The sequence below is a fragment of the Microtus oregoni genome, unplaced genomic scaffold (genome assembly GCF_018167655.1).
Source record: "Microtus oregoni isolate MIOR12 unplaced genomic scaffold, Mior012 000006F_ref0000085, whole genome shotgun sequence".
NCBI lineage: Eukaryota > Metazoa > Chordata > Mammalia > Rodentia > Cricetidae > Microtus > Microtus oregoni.
This window is the reverse complement of record NW_024543065.1, coordinates 48,399,551-48,421,249: the sequence shown is the minus strand read 5'-3', so window position 1 is coordinate 48,421,249 and position 21,699 is coordinate 48,399,551. Positions and strand designations below refer to the sequence as shown.

The window sequence follows — 21,699 nt, the reverse complement described above, 5'->3', positions numbered from 1 at the left end:
CAGTAACGGCAGGAAGACCTGGGATCAGATATTTTCTTATTAACATAATATTTTTATTGATTATTTAGAAATTTCACAAAATGCACCCTAATCACATTCACTTCCTAGTCCTCCCAGGTCTACCTCCTCACCCTTATAAGCTCCTATAAAGCAAAATAAGAAGAAAAAAAATCGAATTTGACCAATTTGTATTGGCCATATACTCACTAGATCATGGTCAAACTCACAGTAGCCAGCCACTTGAGGAAAGAATGCTCAATCATTACTACCCGTACCACTTCCAGAAGTCATCAACTGTGAAGATCTACACTTCAGCATCTGTAAAACAATTTTTAAAACTTTTTCTTCAATGGATTCATGTCTAGAATGTTTCTTTTTGGGGATCGGAGGAGAGAGCTGGTCACAAAAACTTTCATCCAGGCAGTGGTGGCGCATGCCTTTAATCCCAGCACTCCAGAGGCAGAGGCAGGCGGATCTCTGTGAGTTCGAGACCAGCCTGGTCTACAAGAGCTCCCCAGGACAGGCTCCAAAGCTACAGAGAAACCCTGTCTCGAAAAACAAAAAACAAACAAAAAGAAACCAACTTTCTATGGCTTTCATTCTTTTTTTTTTTTTTTTTTTTGGTTTTTCGAGACCAGGTTCTCTGTGATTTTGGTTCCTGTCCTGGAACTATGTATACAGTATTCTGTCTGCATGTGTGCCTATACACCAGAAGAGGGCACCAGTTCTCACTACAGATGATTTGTGATCCATCATGTGGTTACTAGTGCTCTTAACCTCTGAGCCATCTCTCCAGCTCCTGAGACAGGGTGTATCTGTAGCTTTTGGAGCCTGTCCTGGAACTAGCTCTTGTAGACCAGGCTGGCCTTGAACTCACAGGGATCCCCCTGCCTCTGCCTCCCGAGTGCTGGGCCACTACCACCAGTGCAGCCATCGCCTTGAACCGCTGAACCATCTCTCCAGCCCTCAATCTATAATTTACCATTATATGGATAATGTCTTTTCTTAAGCAGTCTTCACATTTTTTCATATCCTCATGCTCACATTTTAGACAAAACAATTTTAATACTAGGTGCATCCCACATGTCCTTGCTTGGGCAAACTGCGCTTCTTGACAAGTTATGAAGTAGTTCAAGGAGGTATGGTTAAGGCTGTATTACTGAATGGTCCTGGTAAATACTACACAATTTTTTGTCATTTTGCAGTCCTTGTATTCAATTTAGTGACTGCTGCTATAGAATCAGATAGCAACAATGACAACATTATTAGGTTTATTGTGTTATTAAACTATAATTTAGTAGCAACTGATGTTCCCAATTTTAACCCCTTGGCAACAAGATCCAAATTCCCTCATTTCTCATTAGTACCTGAGTGTCGAGGGGTTAAATAACCAGCACAAAAGATACTGTATATGGGACTGGGTGGTGGTGATGCACGCCTTTGAGGCAGAGGCAGGGGAATCCCTGTGAGTTTGAGACCAGCCTGGTCTACAAGAGGTCTTCAAGTTCCAGGACAGCTCGGACTGTTACATGGGGGAACCCTGTCTCGAAAAACAAAAAACAAAAAAAAAAGAAAAGAAAAAAGAAAAAGATACTGTATATGAATAATATCTTATTAGCTGATTCAGACACAGATACTTAAGAAAAAAATGTTTAAAGATGTAAAGAGAAGAGCTGGAGAGATGGCACAGCGGTTAAGAGCATTCCCTGCTCTTCTAAAGGTCCTGAGTTCAATTTCCAGCAACCACATGGTGGCTCACAACCATCTGCAATGAGGTCTGGTGCCCTCTTCTGGCCTACAGACATACACACAGACAGAATATTGTATACATAATAAATACATAAATAGTGCTTGCTTCGGCAGCACATATACTAAAATTGGAACGATACAGAGAAGATTAGCATGGCCCCTAAAAAAAAAAATAAATAAATAAATAAATAAATACATAAATAAATATTTTAAAAAGATGTAAAGAGAATTTTGCCTTATTGTGTATCACAAATTGCTCCTGAAAAAATGCAAAGAGGAGATTCTATTAATTACTTTGGATATAAGTTAGGTTTACAAAAAAGTTCAACCACGGAAAGTACAAACCAGGAGAGATCAATTATGAAGTTTTTTTCTTGGTTTTTGAGAAAGGGTTTCTCTGTAGCTTTGGAGCCTATCAATTATAAAGTTTTAGTGAGTTTCAGAATTTGCTGGAACATATTAACTGGCTACAGCCCAGAGTCGGATTAACAACTCAAGAACTAAGTAATTTATTTCCAACCTTACAAGGTGATAAGGAGCCGGGCGGTGGTGGCGCACGCCTTTAATCCCAGCACTCGGGAGGCAGAGGCAGGCGGATCTCTGTGAGTTCGAGACCAGCCTGGTCTACAAAGGGAGTTCCAGGACAGGCTCCAAAGCCACAGAGAAACCCTGTCTTGAAAAACAAAAAAAAAAACAAAACAAAACAAAACAAAAAAAAAAACAAGGTGATAAGGATTTGAGTTCGGTTCTGGTAGAAAAGACACTATAGGATACTGTTGAAGCCCGTGTGGGTCCAACATAGATAGTTATCTTCCCTAACTGGGACTGGCACGGAGTCACAAGGAATAATCAGACACAGCTTACACGATCATGATGGAAGGGCATCTCAGGGTCTTTTCTCCTGACGATCTCCTGAAGATCTCCCATGTTTATTCTCTAAAAAGCTTATGTATCATCACATCAATTGAGCGGGAAATACATTAGACTCGTATCCTAGGTAACCAGGTAAACGGCCTTCTGTCATGTCCACATCTACCTGTTTGCTGGAGTATGCTAAATTAGCATCTCTATAAGACTTCCTCCAAATTATTAAGAAATAAGCACCAAACATCCTGACCAGTTTCAGCCAACACCTCTCCTCAGGAGATCTACATTTCTAACAAAAGAAGAAAGGAGCAGTACATCCTTGCTATTGTTACACAGAGACAGTTTGTCTGCAGAGCTACGTGATCAGCTCAGACCTGGCCTATGGCTTTTATGCCTGGCTGCTACACCTACAGAAATATGGGCCTACAGGATACACATGTTGATCAATTCATATCGAGTTTTTTGGTGGACTCAGGTGGGGAAAGAGGGACATAGTGAAGGAGGAAGGGCTTAGGAGATTCTGGGCATTTCTGGATCTTGGAAAAGAGAAAGAAGGGTTAGCTGGAACTTTTCTCTGTTGCTTTTTGGATCTACCAGGTTCATATATTACTATCTGAATCCCAAGTTTTTAATTAATAATAAAAACTTAGATATCACAGATCATGAACATCAACATGGTTTCTGGATACAGCAGGGATCATGGACATTGACATGGATTCAGGTAGCAGCAAGGACAACGGCAGTTCCCATGGCCTTTGGGGCTAACACGGCCATGGACGACAACAGAGGAGAGCTCATATCTTGAACCATAAACAGGAAGCAGAGGGAGCAAACTGGGTAAGGACAGTGGCCTAGCCCCCATGAGATACTTGTTGTAATGGTAAAAATAAAAATGCTGCAGGTTCCCCGAGGGGTGCCGTGGCAGAAATGCCGCAGGTCCCCAAGTGGTGGCAGTGGGTAGGGGGCCATGAAACCATGCCACAGGTCCTCGAGGGGTGGCAGGCAGTGGGCAGTGGGTCCTGAGACTGCAGCAGGCCAGGAAGGCAGCTGGGTCCCAGGCAGGAAGCTGCGTGACAGGTGAGAGACCAAGAAGGATAGGCACGCCATGCAGAGTAAAGTTGGATATTGATTTATTGGTTTATTTATTTTTTATTTTTTATTTTTTTCAATTGTCAGAGTTAATTTAATTTAATTAGCTGTGGCTTGTTTGAACGGTGTATTCTTTTGAATTCATGCCCAGGTATTTACTGCCTGCCTATACTGTTGAGTGACATTCACATTCTTCATAAGGATTAAGACTCATCAACATTTTCAAAGTTATTTTGGGTTTGCTCTGGCACCAGGAGACAGAGACAAAAATCAATATCATCTCATTACCTGATCATATTTGGCAAGAGACAGCATGATTTCGCCTTCACAGGAAGAAATGTTGCCTGTGGGTAGCAAACCAGCTCTTACCAAACTTTTTACCCTGCCAGCTCTCCTCCACTCAGTGAGTAGGAGGGAGGCTCTCATGTTAGTTCCCCTTGCTGGGTTTGACAATAGACAAACAGGTACAGAAGTGTCTGGGACCTTTGATGTGTCTGGATACAAATGACTCAGAAGTCCCCTTTCCAGCATCCTCTGGGACACACAGGAAGCATCTGTGTTGTCCCCACTGGGCAACGCTAGCATGGTCAGGCATAAATTCTCTCAGAATTCCTTCTCTCTCCTCTCCAGTCCTTTGTGCTCCATGCTGCCTTTGCCTGGAAGCTGCCTCCTGTGCACAGCGATGGTTCACTCGAGTCTGTAGGTGGATGTCATACATCAAGATAGTTGTATACTTATGTATACAACATTCTGTTTGTGTGTATGCCTGCAGGCCAGAAGAGGGCACCAGACCTCATTGCAGATGGTTGTGAGCCACCATGTGGTTGCTGGGAATTGAACTCAGGACCTTTGGAAGAGCAGGCAATGCTCTTAACCACTGAGCCGTCTCTCCAACCCCTCAAGATAGTTTTTACAGACCAGGCCATCAAGCTCCATGCCTATCTCTTCTTTGCTGAAATACCCAAGGCTCAGTGTCTCAGTCCTTGTCCTTCCTGCTTTTTTCAACACAGCATATTCATCTTGCTTCTTTCCATGTCTCCCAGTGACTCTACCCTCCTTCCTTGCAGTTGGATATTTATTTAGTGAATTATGGAAATGAAGCAGGGAGGGAATAAGGAGTTAAGGGGAAATGGGGAAGAGAGAGAGAGATAGAAAAACAGGAGGGAAGGGGAGAAGTGGGGAGAAGGGAGAGACAGAAGCTGCCTCTTTGAGAGAGAGAGAGAGAGAGAAAGAAAGAGAGAGAGAGCTGGTAGCTGAAGATCAGCTTGCCTAGGCAGGTGGGGGAGGAAGTGGGCATAGCTTGTCTCTTAAAGAGACAGGATAGACCATTACAATACCGTCTCCAGCAATTCAATACTTTCTGAATCTACCCAAACAGCACCCCCAAATGGGGTCAAGCATTCAAATATTTGAGACTGTGAGGGACTTTCTTAGCACCACTGTTATGTTTTCTATCTTTTTAAAGCGTTTGCTTTTCTGTTTACTTAATTTTGAGACAGGGTCTCTATGTAGCCCTGGTTGTCCTGAAACTCACTATGTAGACCAGGCTGGCATTGAATTCACAGATATTCTCCTGCCTAGGCCTCTACTAGGGGCTGGGCTTAAAGGCATTCATCACTTTGCCCAGTATCATCTCATTTTTTAAAAAATTATTGCTGGGCAGTGGTAGCACACACTTTTATTTTTTTTTTTAAATATTTGTTTATTATGTATACAATATTCCATCTGTGTATGCCTGCAGGCCAGAAGAGGGGCACCAGACCTCATTACAGATGGTTGTGGACCACCATGTGGTTGCTGGGAATCGAACTCAGGACCTTTGGAAGAGCAGACAGTGCTCTTAACCACTGAGCCATCTCTCCAGCCCTAGCACACACTTTTAATCCCTTGCTGGAATATGCTAAATTAGCATCTCTATAAGACTTCCTCCAAATTATTAAAAAATAAGCAGAAATAGAAATAGAAGGCAGAGGAAGGTGAAACTCTGTGAGTTCAAGGATAGCCTCATCTATAGATCAAATTCCAGAACAGTCAGGGCTACACAGAGAAACCCTGTCTTGCAAATCAAAAAACAAAAATTATTGTATTATTCTATGTGTATGGGTGTTCAGTCTGCAGGTATGTCTGCAAACCATGTGAGTCCCTGGTGCCCAGAGAGGCCAGAAAAGGGAGGCTGGATCCCTTGGAATTGAAAGACCCCAGTGCTGGGCAGTCTTTCAGGCTGAGGAGACCCTCCCAAGGAGCAGCGAGTCACTCTTCGGATGCAAATAGCAAGAGGCTTTATTAAGTACTTAAGTACACAGGTACCTGGGGCGACTTAGTCTTTCGGAAGACAAGCGCGCCTGCAGACTGGGGGAAGGTCTTTTTATAGGAAAGAGGGCAGCAGAAGCAGATTACAGAAGCAAATGCATCATTAGTGGTCAGTTGGAATGGGGCAAGGGGCACAGGTGGTTTTTCCTCTCCCAGCACAGATGTATGGGAACAGATATCCTGTTAATTGATGTCCTGTCCTAATCTATGGATATAAAGATCCTGTTTTGCAGCCAGGGACCCTGACCTTACTCTGCACTTACAGTCGTTCGTCAAAAGCTTTGTGAAATGACGTTACAGCAGATAAGCTGGGATCTTTCATAGGGGGAGTTGTCTTCTTCTGTGAATTACTGACATTCTAAGTTGGGCACATGTGCTGACTATGCAAACGGGAGGTTCTCATTAGAGCAGGCCAGCTGCGGGTTCCTTATCGCTTGGGGCCAGGTGGCTGACCGGCTGACCGCAGATATCTCGCCTGGCTTCTCCGCCCTTGTTTTTAAGTCGAACTTCCCTGCTCTAATTACTTGCGTTGCTCCAAAGTTTAAGCCTTGCAAAATGGCATTACTGCTGCTTAGTGAGTGGGGGTCTTTCAGAATGGGAGTTACAGGGCCATTGGGAGCTACCATGTGGGTTCCGGGAATCAAACAGTGTTCTTTTTTTTCCTTTTTTTAAATTGATATTTATTGAGCTCTACATTTTTCTCTGCTCTCCTCCCTGCCTCTCCCCTCCCCCAAGGCCCCCATGCTCCCAATTTACTGAGGAGATTTTGTCTTTTTCAACTTTCTACTTCCCATGTAGATTAGATCTATGTTAAGTCTCTCTTAGTGTCCTCATTGTTGTCTAAGTTCTCTGGGATTGTGATTTGTAGGCTGGTTTTCTTTATTTTATGTTTAAAAACCACCTATGAGTGAGTACATGTGATAATTGTCTTTCTGTGTCTGGGTTACCTCACTCAAAATAATGTTTTCTAGTTCTATCCATTTTTCTGCAAAATTCAAGCTGTCATTATTTTTTTCTGCTGTGTAGTACTCCATTGTGTAAATGTGCCACATTTTTCTTATTTATTTTTCGATTTAGCGGCATTTAGGTTGTTTCTAGGTTGTGGCTATGACAAACAAAGCTGCTGTGAACATAGTTGAGCACATGTCCTTGTGGCATGATTGAGCATCCTTTGAATGTATACCCTAAAGTGGTATCACTGGGTTTTGAGGAAGGTTGTTTCCTAATTTTCTGAGAAATCGCCATATTGACATCCAAAGCAGCTGTACCAGCTTGCATTCCCACCAGCAATGCAGAAGTGTTCCCTTTTCCCCACAACCTTTCCAGCATAAGTTGTCATCAGGTTTTTGATCTTGGCCATTCTTTCAGGTGTAAGATGGAATCTCAGAGTTGTTTTGATTTGATATGCACCACCACTGAGCAGCCTGTTATATTTCTTAAACACTCAAAGAAAAGAATCAGGATTGGAATGAAGCAATATTAGCCTTGGCTGTCCAGGAACTAGCTCTGTAGTCCAGGTTGGCCTCAAACTCACACGAGATTTGTCTGCCTCTGCCTCCCGAGTGCTGGGATTAAATGTGCCAGCACAGCCAGACATTTCTGTGCTGTTATTACAGGGACTGCCTTTCAGAACCACCAGGGGAAGGGTTTGTAAAATTCCTAGTATCTCAGCTCCACATCAGACCAATTAATGGAGTCTCTGAAGGTGAATTGGTAGGGCATGTGTTGCTAAGATCCCTAGGTGATGCTGAGAATGCTATTGAGAGAATTCCCACCGTAGTGAGTGGTGAGCAGGCATCTGGGCGGAGGTAATTTCTTAATCTTTAAACCCTGGGGTCTAAACTACTGAATAACTGCTCTCCCCGTCTTTAAGGTACAGAGCCTTAATTTGGCAACTTTTCCGATGAACAGTTTAAAAATAACAGCCTAAAAACTGTTGTTTAAACTGTTAAAATTAATAGTCTAAAAGCAACCTTCACCAGCACCCCCCCCACCCCCCCCACCCCCGCCCCGGGGATATATGCAAAGGAAACCAAGGCAGTATCTCAAAGACTTATTGGTACTCTCATTTCCATGGTAGCTGCTTTCCTTCTTTGCTCCTCATTGTAACAGACTACCTAGTAAACGAGCGCCACCACCAACCCCCCAGCCTTGAACTTTTGAATCCTTTCCATTCTTTTGTTCAAAAGCTGTGATCACAGGCCTGGTCGAATATGTTCAATTTGAGTACTGCATTTTATGTAAGGGTTTGAGGATCTACAGAATTCATTATCGGGAGAGGGTAGAGACTCCCTTCCATTCCCACCCACCTCCATTACCTCCAGTAGGAATATGTCTGTTTTTATTTAGTTTTTTCCGACAATAGGTGGTGAACTCTAAGAGAGCAGGCCGTTATTTTAAAATATTCACTTTATTTTTTCATACCATCGATCCTGAAATCCCCGCGAGAACTCGATAAACGCAAGAACAGCTTCATAAATGACCACGTGGACATGCCCACGGAGCCAAAATGCCCGCCACTTTTTTCTTTTCTTTTTTCCTCTCCGGGATTGAGCGGCGTCTCGCCCACGTGACCCGCGGCAGCTAGCGGGCCTTGGCGTCTCGGGAACCCACGTGGTCCCTCGGAACGCACGAAGGCGGCCACTGCGCAGGCGCGGCTTTCTGCGCGGGCTCAGACGCTGCTCCGGCGCACGGCTCCGCTGGCGGTTGGCAAGAGTGGGAGCGGGTGAGGTAAAAACCGGCGCCATGGTGGAGAAGGAAGAGGCCAGCGGCGGCGGCATCAGCGAGGAGGAGGCGGCGCAGTATGACCGACAGATCCGCCTGTGGGGGCTGGAGGCCCAGAAGCGGTGAGGGGCGCGGCGGGCCCGGGCCGGCGTGTGGGCCCTGAGGGAGCGGGTGGGGCTTGTTTGTAGAGCCGCGGCGGGCTTGACGCACCTGGGTTCCCTAGTGACTTGGAAAGGACGAATGGAGGATGTTTCTGGAAAGTGTGGGAGGTGGAGACGTTCCCCGGGTGGTAGTGCGAGTGACCTCGGAGGAGGTGGAGAAGAGGGAGGATTCGAACTCCAGGCTCCTCCGGTGTGATGGGGGTGATGGTTGTGTCTCGGGAGGCTTTTTAGATCGTAAGGGGGCGGGGTGAGCTTATCAACTTCATTTGGTGGGAACCTGTGTTGGAAGCCTTAGGTACCTGGCAAACCCCACAGGCTCTTCTGGAGAGGGTTTGGGTGCAAGTCCTGAAAAAGGGACATCTGCAGAGGCTCAGAGTGGACGGATTTATTGAGCACATTGCCAAGGGTTCTGTTCTCTGCCCCTCCCTCCTCCGCCCCAAAGACAGAGTTTCTCGGTGTAGCTCTGGCTGTCTGTCCTAGAACTCGAGATCTGGCTGCCTCTGCCTCCCGAGTGAGCTGGGATTAGTGTGCCACCACAGACGACTTTCTCTTTTTCAGGTTGTTGTTATTATTATTGCTGAGCATGGTTTTGCATATCGTTAATTCTGGCCCTTTTGAGACTGAGGCTGACGGTTCTCTGTGAGTTCAAGGAAAGCCTGGTCTATATAGCTTCAGGACAGCCAGGGCTACACAGTGAGATTATGTCTCAAAAGCAGTTATTGTTTTTATAGCCCAGACTGACTTTAACTTGCAGAGAGCTCCTGCATGCACCACCACACTTTGGTTTTCTAAGCATTTTGGGGGGAGAAGTTTTAAATTTTCTGTATTTATGTGTATGTGTTTTGTGGTGTGGCTGTCAGTGCCAAAGGACAACTTTGTGCAGTCAGTTCTATTTCACCTTTATGTGGATTCTGTGTGAGGCTGAAGAGGTATATCATCTATCTGTTAAGAGAGCTGGCTATTCTTGCAGTAGACCAGATTTGGTTTCTCACGACCACGTGTAATTCAATTTCAGTTTCAGGGAATCTGACATTCTCTTCTGGTCTCTGTGGGTACTGCACACATGTATTGCACATACATAATTCAGATGTTTGCACACATACACATAACATCTCTGAAAAAAGAGGAATAAATCTCTGAGATTGAAGTAAATGAGATAGCATATGAGCAGCTCCTACACTCAGAAGACATCAGTGAGTTTTATACATTATTAGACAACTCTAGATAACCAGCAACAAAAGAGGGGAAAGTATTAAGAGTTTTGAACCAAGCTGGACGGTGGGGGCACGTGCCTTTAATTCCAGCACTTGGGAGGCAGAGACAGGAGGATCACTGTCAGTTCGAGGCCTGCCTGGTCTACAAAGTGAGTTCTAGGACAGGCTCCAACGCTACAGGGAAACCTTGTCTTGCAAAACAAAAACAAAAAAAAGAGTATTGAAGCTTGGCGGTGGTGGCACTGGCCTTTAATCCCAGCACTTGGGAGGCAGAGGCAGGCCAGCCTGGTCTACAAAGCCACAGAGAAACCTTGTCTTGAGGGGTAGGAAGAATATTGAACCAATGATATCCCCAAGAGTTAAGAACAGTTACAGAGAGTTTTAGTGTTAGGGATAGAATCATATTCTAGGCTTGTATGTTTCACCTGGGATACCAACACTTTAGCCTCCCAGTGTAACCAGCAAATTGTTAATTTTTCCTTTTGAGATAGGGTTTCGTTCTAGACTAGGCTGCTATCAAACTTGGAACAGTCCTCCTGCCCATTGCTAGGAGTGCTGGTTCATCAGTGTATCGAACATTCTTATAAACCCTGCGTCTCTGAGGTGGCTGTTGGAGGACCAGGAGTTCAAGGTCAGCCTGGGCTATACGAGACTTTCTCAAAAACAAAACAAGTAATTTCTGTTTTGCTAAGCATTTTCCTTCTGAGGATTTTATTATGAAACAGAACTTTATGTTCTTTTGCTGAAATTCGATGTGTCTTGTATTTGGGCAAGTCACTTAGCTTGGTGTTTCAGACTTCCTCATGGGTTGACCTACATGACAACCCACTCATTAGCTGGTAGAGTGCTTGCTTACTGTGTACAAAGCCCAGGCTCCTTGCATAAAAAAGCACTGCATAAAAAAGGACTCAGTAGCTTATCTCCATAATCTCAACCCCATTTCTCCTTCCTTTAAAAAAAAAAAAGGAAAAGAAAAGAAAAACACCCCACAAAGATTAGAAGGTCATTTTGGGCTTCTGGGAAAGAAGCATTTTGTCTGATACCTAATGAATGGGTCATTTGTTTAAACTTGGAGGGGGGTAAATGGGATCCTTTAATGCCAGGGTCCTTTGTTGGAAGCATCTTTAGTTCCTGAGAAGGGAACCTGGATTTAGTCTTAGCAGGTTAGCAGGGGAAGGAATGTAGAATGAGAGGATCCACAGTACAGGGTCCAGTAAGGAGCTTGCAGAGAGATCATTTAAAGCTTTGAACAGTATAAGATGTAGTAGTTCACATTGTAAGATTTGTCTGGACTGATCAATGGTAGAGAAGCGGCCTAGTATATGAATCCTTGAGTTATACTCCCATGTAGGGCAGATAAAATATGTCTTTGAAATGGGGACAGGAAGTTGTAAGGGACAAATGGAGGCAGAGAGGCCAAATGTATTTCAACAGGATCTCCTGCAACCCATCTTGGCCTTATACTCTGTCTGATCACCTTAAACTTTTGACCCTCTTTGCCTCTACTGCTTTTGTCTCTGAAGTACTTGAATTCCAGTGTGTGCCACACCCTAATTATGCTGTCCTAGGGATGGAGTCCAGTGTTTGTGCATGCTAGGCAAGTATTCTGCCAACTGAACTTTAGCCACAGCTCCTTTGTTTTTGTGCTTTTAAGAAACAGGGCCGTGTCATGGCGCATGCCTTTAATCCCAGCACTCTGGAGGCAGAGGCAGATGTAGCTCCCTGAGTTCAAGGACAGCTTCATTTACAGAGTGAGTTCCAGGATAGACAGGGCTACATAGAAAAACTGTCTCGAAAAACCAAAAAAGAAAAAGAAAGAGGATTTTGGGCTGTTGAGATGACTCAGTTAAGAACACTTAACTACTCTCTCAGGAGTCTGGAATTTGGTTCCTGGTACCCATATGGCAGCCTCCAACTTCGTACAGCTCTGCTTTCAGGGAATCTAGCCTTTGTGGTTCCTGTACACATGTGGCACATAAAAAATGCTCGCAATGCAAACAAATACAACAAAATTATTGTTCTTGCTGGGTTAGAGTAATTACCTTTCTGCCTCAGCTTCCTACTTAACTGGAGCTACGTGTGCTTTCTTACTCCTGGGTCCAGTTGAAATTTTTTAAATATTTATTTATTTAGTATACAATATTCTGTCTGTGTGTATACCTGCAGGCCAGAAGAGGGCACCAGACCCCATTACAGATGGTTGTGAGCCACCATGTGGTTGCTGGGAATTGAACTCAGGACCTTTGGAAGAGCAGGCAATGCTCTTAACCTCTGAGCCATCTCTCCAGCCCCGGTCCAGTTGAATTTTGTGGGTGAGAACTGATGATTGCATAGATTAGGGTCTAGTTTGTGCACATGGAAGAAGGTGGATAAACCACATTGTTTTGTATGTTGTGCATATTTTTTTCAACTCAAAATAATTGTGCCTCAAACCAAACTTCATTGACTACAGCATTTCTTTTGTGAAAGGGAATTGCTACTTCAGAGAACATGAATAATAGCTACTTCATTAAGTGCCAGATAGTGTTTCAGCCCTTTTCATATGATCGAGCCATAAGTAAGTTTTAGTCTCTGGGGCTCTGTCATGTGTGGTTAAGATTAAAAATATGGCCGGGCGGTAGTGGTGCACACCTTTAATCCCAGCACTTGGGAGACAGAAGCAGGCGGATCTCTGTGAGTTCAAGGCCAGCCTGGTCTACAAGAGCTAGTTCTAGGACAGGCTCCAAAAGCTGCAGAGAAACCCTGTCTCAGAAAAACAAAACAAAAAGATTAAAAATATGATACTCATTTTTGGTTGTTGCTGTGAGCAATTCCAGACCACTCATTGTAAAGAACTATGTTGTAATGGTTGTGGGGTGGGGAACAGGAGAGGCCCTATAGTTACCTGAGACTGGGCAGAACCCTTTTCTTTTTGTAAATTTGTACACACAGCAGCCCTCTTTTCAGTTCTCTGTGTGTGTTTTGAGGCAGGGTCTCAACTGCAACCCAAACTGGTCTGGAACTTCCTTTGGTGTGCTGGGATTACATGTGTGAGCCACCTCTCCCAGCTAGCTTCATTCTGTACTTTTGATCCTCCTGCCTCATCCCCCTGAGCAGCTGGGATGACAAACCTGCTCCATAAGGCCTCTTAGAAACCTTAATATTGCTGTTTTGCAAGGAAAGTTCTGGAAAGGTCATTCTTCCTTGAGTGTGCTATGGTAGGAAAGACCCCTGGAACTGGCAGGATGGTTTGGCAGGTAAAGGCATTTGCTGCAAAGCCTGACATCATGGCTTCAGTCTCAGGGACCCACTTAGTAGAAGAACAGAATGGACTCTTGAGTTTCCTCTGACCTCCCCATATGGCCATGGCATGCATTCACACAAAATAATTTAATAAAAATTTGAAAAGAAAGGCCTGTATGTTAATACTTTTCACATTGCTGTGATTTACTTTTGAGAGTACAGTCCATTGTGGCAAGAAAGCCAGGCCACAGTGTTGTGTGTCAGACAGCTGGTCATATTGCAGTTGGTCAGGAAAGAGAGATGAACAACCCATGCTCTGCTCCCTGCCCCCTTTTTAAACTTTATTATTTTGTTTGCTCGTTTAGGAAGTAGCTCTGTAGACCAGGCTGGTCTTGAACTCGTAGAGGTATACCTGCTGCTGCCTCCTGAGTGCTGGGAGTTTTACTTATTGAATGTTTGTGGGGGTTACCTATCTTGGCATGTGTGTCAGAAGACAGCTTTGTGAACTTGGTTCTCTACTAACTTCTGATAATGGCTTCTGATAATGGAATGCATGTCCTCAGGCTTCCATCCTCAGGCAGCAAGCACTTTTTCTTGTGGACTCTCTCTTTTTTCCTGAATGTGGATCCACTCCATTGATGGTGTCACAGTCAGGGTAGGTCTGCCCTCTTCTATTGAACCTTTTTGTTTTTGTTTTTTTGAGACACGGTTTCTTTGTGTAGCTTTCGCTGTCCTGGAACTAACTATGTAGACCAGGCTAGCCTCAACTCACAGAGATCTACCTGCCTCTGCCTCCTGAGTGCTTGGATTAAAGGTGTGTGACACCATTTTTGTCCAGACCATTGAACCTTTGTATAAATACTGTCATAGAACATACCCAGACCTGTGTGTACATGGTGACATGGTGATTCTAAGTCTAACAAGTTGACAGTGAATATTCATCAGCATGGGCCCTGGGGAAATGGCCTTAGGGTGAGAGCTTGAGTGGGCCAGGGAGGAAGAGGTGGTGTGGAGATGGAAAGCTGAGGGCATGCTTAGTGGTAAGTAGTCTGATACTAATAGGAGATAAAGCTAGTAAAGTAGTGTAGATAAGTTCGGAACTATGTGTGAGCTGTAGATTTTATCAAATGGGAATGGAACTCAGTTTGCCTTCCTCATACGCATGAAGCCCTGCGCATGAAGCCCTCCGTTTGATCCACACATACTGGGCAAGAAGGTGCACATCTATCAGTACACTGGAGATAGAGGCAGGAGGCTCAAAATTCAAGGCTATACTCTGCTACAGAGTTTTAGAGCAACCTGGGATGTATGAGACCAAGCTTTATAATTTTATAGTGCTATAACCTAGGCTGGCTTCAAACTCCCAATCCTTCTGCTTTAGGCTTTTTTTTTTTTTTTTTTTTTTTTTTTTTTTTGCTTTTTCGAGACAGGGTTTCTGCTTTAGGCTCTTGAGTGCTGGGATTAGGGACGCACTCCAGCACCCTAATGGCCCCCTGTGCTTATTAAAGGCTCCTAAATGTAATTCTGTGTAAGCACTCATGATCATTGGAGTAATTTTGAAGACCCCTTGGTGTTCTCCAGGTGCTGGTACTTGGATAGAGCTGGCCTACTGTTTGGCAGACCCAGGATAACAGCAGCACTAGGATTGCTAGAAGCTTTTGAGTTACCAGCCCCCAGTGTGGCTGTGATGGACTGCACTGCCTGGCTCTTAGGGCTTCAGAAGCAAGGTCTGAATTGCTTCTCAGGCTTTATAAATTCTGACTTTAGATGTGGATCAAGACTTTCAGGATGCTGTGAAACAATCCTGCCTCTCACAACTGGGTTACTTTTTTGTCTTACTTTTGTTTTTTTGTCTCATTTCTTTCTCTTGACAGAGATCAAAGCAATTCCCCTACCCATTGTTTTTGTTGTGCTCAAGCTGGCCTGAAACTATGGATCCATGCATGACTCAGAACTCACCTCCTTATCCACCTCCCCAGTGCTGGGATTAGAAGTGTGTGCCTGTAATCTCATTCTTAAACACACTTTAATGCTACCACCTGTTTTGCATGTGTACTCCAGATTAAATAATGTTCTCTTGCTGAGTTGGAGTCATACCTCATTGATAAAGCACTTGCAAGAGCCCCTGAGTTCAGTCCCTAGTTCCACAGTACATATACTTGCCCTTTTTTGGTTATCATACTATCTGAGTAGATATGCACACATAACCACCCTGTCTTCTGTTAACTGTGACATCATCTCACCATTTGGCTTAGACTTGAGTCCAGAATTCTTTTTTTTTTTTTTTTTTTTTTAATATTTATTTATTTATTATGTATACAATATTCTGTCTGTATGCCTGAAGGCCAGAAGAGGGCGCCAGACCTCTTTACAGATGGTTGTGAGCCACCATGTGGTTGCTGGGAATTGAACTCAGGACCTTTGGAAGAGCAGGCAATGCTCTTAACCACTGAGCCATCTCTCCAGCCCCAGAATTCTTTTAATGCCTACAAGCCCTCATGCCTTGCCCCTCATTCTCTTACCAGGCATATGTCCCGTCCCTTGTGTGCTGCTTTGCAGCCTCTGTGTTCTTGCTGTAACTGAGAAATGATAAACCAGGCGTCTGTTTCCTGAGCTTGTGTGTTTACAGGTTTAGTTTTCTATTGTTGGAATGCTTTCTTTTCAACTGTCTCTATGTTGATTGGTTGTTTATTTCCTTTTGATTAAAAAACATCAAGGGGGCTGGAGAGATGGCTCAGCAGTTAAGAGCATTGCCTGCTCTTCCAGAGGTCCTGAGTTCAATTCCCAGCAACCACATGGTGGCTCACAACCATCTGTAATGAGGTTTGGTGCCCTCTTCTGGCCTGCCGACATATACACAGACAGAATATTGTATACATAATAAATAAATAAATATTTTTAAAAATCAGGGTTTTTTTTTTGTTTTTTGTCGTCGTTGAGACAAAGTCTCTGTAATCAAGTCTTAGACTTGAACTTTTGGAGATCCCTCCTTTCTCAGCTGGAGGTTTTCATCATTATCACTGTACTGTTTAAATTTTTCTTTCGTTGCTGTTGATTTGTTTTTCAGAACAGGATTTCTCTGTGTAGCCTTGGCTGTCCTGGAACTCTGTAGACTAGGCTGGCCTTGAACTCACAGAGAACCGCCTACCCTTACGCCTTGAGTGCTGAGATTAAAGGTTAATGCCTTTGATGTCTTTTTATTTTATTTTATTTTTTTTTGTGGTTCTGGCGAATTCATGCAGGACCTTATATGTGGAAGGCAAAATTCTACCACCTGAGCTATATCTCCAACCCCATAAGACTCTTCAGGTCTTTTGCTTGAAGAGCTACATTGTTGAGAGGGTACATGCCATGGTAGGTGTTCTGTACAGGATAGTTTGGGAGCTATTTTCTAGATCTGAAGGTTCAGTGGTGCTTCAGTGAATATAGTGAAATATATATATATATTTATTAAATATATATATTTAATTTTTTTAGTCATCCTGTAATTGAACAAGTCCCACTAGTTGGGGTCATCAAGTTAACATAGCAGGTGTCTTACAGGCTTCGAGCTTCCCGGGTGTTGATTGTCGGCATGAAAGGACTTGGGGCTGAAATTGCCAAGAATCTTATCCTGGCGGGAGTGAAAGGACTGACCATGCTGGATCACGAACAGGTATGTATCCCTCTGCTCGCCCTGTCTTCCCCTCAAGATACAGTGCTGTGAGTTTGGCAGTACAAACCCAGGTTCAGTGATACGGTAGTTGGGAGACTGAGGCCTTGAGGCTTATTTATCCCTTCATTCCTAAGCTACCGATTCACAAGTTCTGGGGTGGTACAGGAATGGGTACATTTAAAAGATGTCTCAGTTCGGTGTGATGTCATATGCCTATAATCCCAACACTCAGGAGATTGAGTCAGGGTTGCAAGTTCAAGCCTAGATTTTGCTACATAAGTGAGACTCTTAAAAAGTCAAAATAATCTTGATGTAGATGGTTCACTGAAATTACTTTGAAAAATACTGAATCAGAGAGAGGGTCTGTCTATCTATCTATCTATCTATCTATCTATCTATCTATCTATCTATGTAGACTGCTTACACAGAGGAGAACGTGAGCATCCAATATCTCAGAGGAGAACTGAGAAGCATATGGAGGTACTCCAGCAGCGCCTGGTTCCAGTGTAGCTTTCTCCAGACTGTCTTTCGTTCAGGGTGAACGTGTTTTTGTACACATCTCCAAGCTTCAGTGGCATGTGTGTTCTTTAACAATTTTTTGTTTATTTGCTTGCTTCTCTGTGTTTTGAGGCAGGAACTCACTAGTTTAGGCTGTCTTGGAACTGCAGCGTAGCCTGAAAGCTACATGAGACCTAGTCTCAAAGATCTAGAACTTTCTACTGCAATATGAAGAGGAACTTGGGCTTCACTTACTTATTGTCACAGTCACAAGATTTGTTTGTTTGTTTTAAGACAGGTTCTCTCTGTAGACCAACCTCCCTCTGCCTCCTCAGTGGGGGGACTAAAGGCATGCTTCACTATATATAGCTGGCAACTGTAACTCCTTTTAAGACTAGCTCTCTACTCTGTAGGTACTGGCTTGGAACTTTCTATTAGACCAAGTTGACCTCAAACTCACAGTGATCAATCAGCCAGTCTGCCTCCATAGTGCCGAGATTAAAGGAATGCACCATTGCTCCTGGCATTTTTATTGTTACTGTGATAGAATTTCAGTTACCTAAAACTGTCTTCAAACCTCAGCTGAAGGTCACCTTGAACTTCTGATCTTGCCTCCACTTTTCCAGTGCTATCATTACAGACATGAGCCACTGTACTCTATTTATGAAACACTTGAGGTCAAATGCAAATACAATGTCATCTAGGCTATTATCCCTACCTAAAAATTGGTTTTTAAGTTAAACCTAAGGGTAGCATTGCAGTACATGCCTGTAAATCCCAGCATTGAAGAAGCAGAGGCAGGAGGATTGCTGCAGATTTGAGGTCATCTTGGGCTACATATCAAAACTCTCAGACAACAAACATTTAAAAATGAAAGAAAACCTAAGGAAATTTTTTGAGCAAGCTGTCAGGACAGAGGACTTGTCTACAAGGACTTGTCTACAGAGGACTACAGTGCCCTCTAGAGGCCAGGAGCACACAGAGGAGAATTAGTACACCTGCCACCAAGACACTTTGTAATTGGTAGCTCTTGGTATCAAGAATGCAAATGGGATTTCACAAGCCATCTTCTGGCTGTGAGACTCCAGTGTGTCCATCCTATACCAGCATGTGTGTGGTGTGGTTCTGATGTTATGTCAGAAGAGTGCTAAGGCATAGGCTGATTTTCTTCCCTTACTCACTTGGAGGGCCTCAGTGCCTTCTCCTTTCTTGAAGTAGTGGTCCTCAACCCCAGCTACACTGGAGAGAACCTGGGCAGTGGTAATATAAAAGCTTCTCAGGGTTAAGTTAGGTATGGTGGTTTCTAATGGACTTTCTGTAGTCTAGTGCTGGTCAGCTTAACTAGCTCAACCCCCAACAAATAAATTTAACAGTCCATAAATATACCAAGCTTTTCCTCCTGCAATTTCCCTAAGAACACTACTGATAGGCAGTGATGCAAAATAGTTCAGAAGACTGTGGAGCCTTGTAGACTTGACTATAGGGTCAATGAGTTGTTTTATGGAATTTTGCATTGTGAAGTGAATGGCCCTGAGCTAGACTTTAATACACAGCTCTGTATTTCAGAGAACCTTGTTGAGAGAATGTCTCTTCAAGGGAAGAGAGGAGCCGGGACCCGAGAGCTGAGGGAAGTAGAACATTGTATGATAGGTGTTATCTGTGGATTGATAAGCATCTATATCACAGGTTTCTGTACACGTAGGTAACAACAATCAGTGGTTGAACCAAGATTTGATTTGGGGATTTGGATCTAACCTGAATTGCCCTTAATCACAGATTCCAGCCTTGCAGTAGGGAATGATCCCTGAAGAACAGGATGTGGTAACTTAAAAAACATGCCCCTGTAGAGGGTTGGTTTGAAAAGTTCATTCATTTTCTTGATACTATGGAAGAATTTGGTCTTAAGATAGTTGGTAGGTAATTGGGGTGGTGGTAATAGGGGGAGATAACTTACTAGCTCTAGTGAGGTGGTAAATTGATTTGCTAAATTAGGTAGTTTGTGTGTGAAATACTTTGAGAGATATTGGGGTCTGATGCTAACCCGGACCATAAATTATTTCTCTCGACCAGACCCAAACATAACTGTTTCTCTCTGGACCAGCGTGGAGATGTGGAAATAAAGACACAACTCACATGGCTTTATCGGGAGGGAGATTCTCAGTGATCCCTCATGAAGTCCTGAGTTCACATCCTGAAGAATTCCTTTCGTTTATTCTCCAAACAGCCTTATATACCAAAACTTTACCAAGAGGAAAATACACTAACATTCTGTTTGCTAGGTAACCAGGTGAATGGCTTTCAGTCCATGTCCACAACTACCTGTCTGTTGTGTATGCTAACTGTCACTTAGGTTTGAATTAGCGTCTCTATCAGGCCTCCTCCAAATTACAAAGAAGGAGCAAAACCACATCCTGACCTTTTGTTAGGTTAGTGACAGCCTGTCTGGAACCCTTCTCAGGTGTGGCCTATGGCTTGATAGCTTGGCTGCCATACCATATAGAAATATGGGCCTACAGAGAGATATGGAATCTGTTTACTAATAGTCCTGGCCTTTGAGGTGCTTGTTTCCATTCCAGCACCCGACAGGGAGGTCAGACTAAGGGGTCCTGTGTGTGCTAGGGAAGAAGCATTTTTTGTTTTGTTTTGTTTTTCCAGACAGTTCTGTGTAGCTTTGGAGCCTGTCCTGGAACTCACTTTGTAGACCAGGCTAGCCTCAAACTCAAAAGATCCACCTGCCCCTGCCTCCCAAGTGCTGGGATTATAGGTGTTCGTCTGGCTGGGAACAATTTGCTATTGAGCACCTAGTAACCAGTCGTTTTGTTAGCAATTTAAAAAATCTGAACAAATTTAAGGAAGGCAGAGGCAGGCGAGTTCAAGACCATCCTGGTCTACAGAGTGAGTTTCAGGACAGCTAGGACTGTTATACAGGGAAACCCTGCCTCAAAAAACAAACAAATGGAAAAAATCAGAACAAATTTAAATAGAGGAGACATTAGACTTTGGAGAGAGTTTCTCTTCTAAGCACAAGGGGGTGCTGTTTAATCATCAATGGCCAGTTTTAAACCTGTTAACGGTTTTTTAAACCGATAACAGGTTTAAAACTCAGAAGGAAGAACTGGAGTTGGTGTTAGAGTTTCTGTCACTGTGATAAACACTTGACCAAGAGCAGCTTGGGAAGAAAACATTTTATTTCAGCTCGCAACTCTGAGGTCACTTTCACATTCAGTGACCGAGGGAAGTCATGTCAGAAGCTTGATGCGGGAACTGAGACAGGCCTTAGGGAGCACTGCCTGCTGGCTTACTCAGCTTGCTTGTTTTAGAGCGTCTAGGACCACCTACCCAGGGGCCACCACTCACAGTGAGCTGCGATGAGGGCCTTTTCTTACTTTAAATTTCCTCTTCCCTAATAATTCTAGCTTGTGTCATGTTGACCAAAAAATAAACAGAAACCTCAAAATCTAATACCACTATTTAACTATAACTTTTCTAGCCTAATTTGACCCCATCCCAACTTTGTTTTTTTGATTTTTTTTTTTTTTTTCAAGACAGGGTTTCTCTGTAATAGTCAACCATTCCTGTCCTGGAACTTGCTTTGTACACCAGGCTGTCCTCAAACTCAGAGGTCTGCCTGCCTCTGCCTCCCAAGTGCTGGGATTAAAGGCATATGCTTGGTTTAACATTCCAACTTTTTAATAAAAGTCCTACAGTACTTAAAATTTCAAACATTTTAAAAGTTCAGATTCTTGGGCTGAAGAGATGGCTCAGAGGTTAAGAGCATTGGCTGATTTTCCAGAGGTCCTGAGTTCAATTCCCAACAACCATATGGTGGCTCACAACCATCTGTAATTTGATCTGGTTCCCTCTTCTGGCATGCAGACAGAACACTGTATAAATAATAAATAAATAAATTAAAAAAAACGAAAGCAAACAAAAAAGTTCAGATTCTTTACACTTCCAAAATACCTTTCAAGGTTTCTCTAAAATACCTAAAGTTGGTCAACTGTGTGCTCGGACGAAAAAAGAAAGAAAGAGACTAAAAGCTTCCTACTGTAGTATAGTCACAACAAAACCAAAATCCAACAGTGTAAAACTTTGCTTCTTTGACTCAGGCTCTTGTGGGCTTCAAAGATCTTGAGGCGCTCCATGCCACAGCTGCTGCTGTCCTTGGTCCTGGCATCTCTGTGGCAGCAGGACTGCACATTCACCACAA

General features: G+C 43.6%; 1 protein-coding gene and 1 pseudogene across 2 annotated transcripts in view; both read left to right on the top strand.

The window, feature by feature from the left end:
- Positions 1-1,847: 1,847 nt before the first annotated feature.
- On the top strand, positions 1,848-1,947 carry LOC121450246 (annotated as a pseudogene).
- A 6,727-nt stretch (positions 1,948-8,674) lies between these two features.
- Positions 8,675-21,699, top strand: part of Sae1 (SUMO1 activating enzyme subunit 1) — a 55,336-nt gene continuing 42,311 nt past the window's right edge. For both annotated transcript variants that reach the window (XM_041654936.1, XM_041654937.1), the window contains exons 1-2: positions 8,675-8,861; positions 16,880-16,991. In XM_041654936.1, the coding sequence (XP_041510870.1) occupies positions 8,761-8,861; positions 16,880-16,991 (213 nt within the window). In that variant the 5' untranslated portion in view covers positions 8,675-8,760. The remainder of the gene's footprint in view (positions 8,862-16,879; positions 16,992-21,699) is intronic.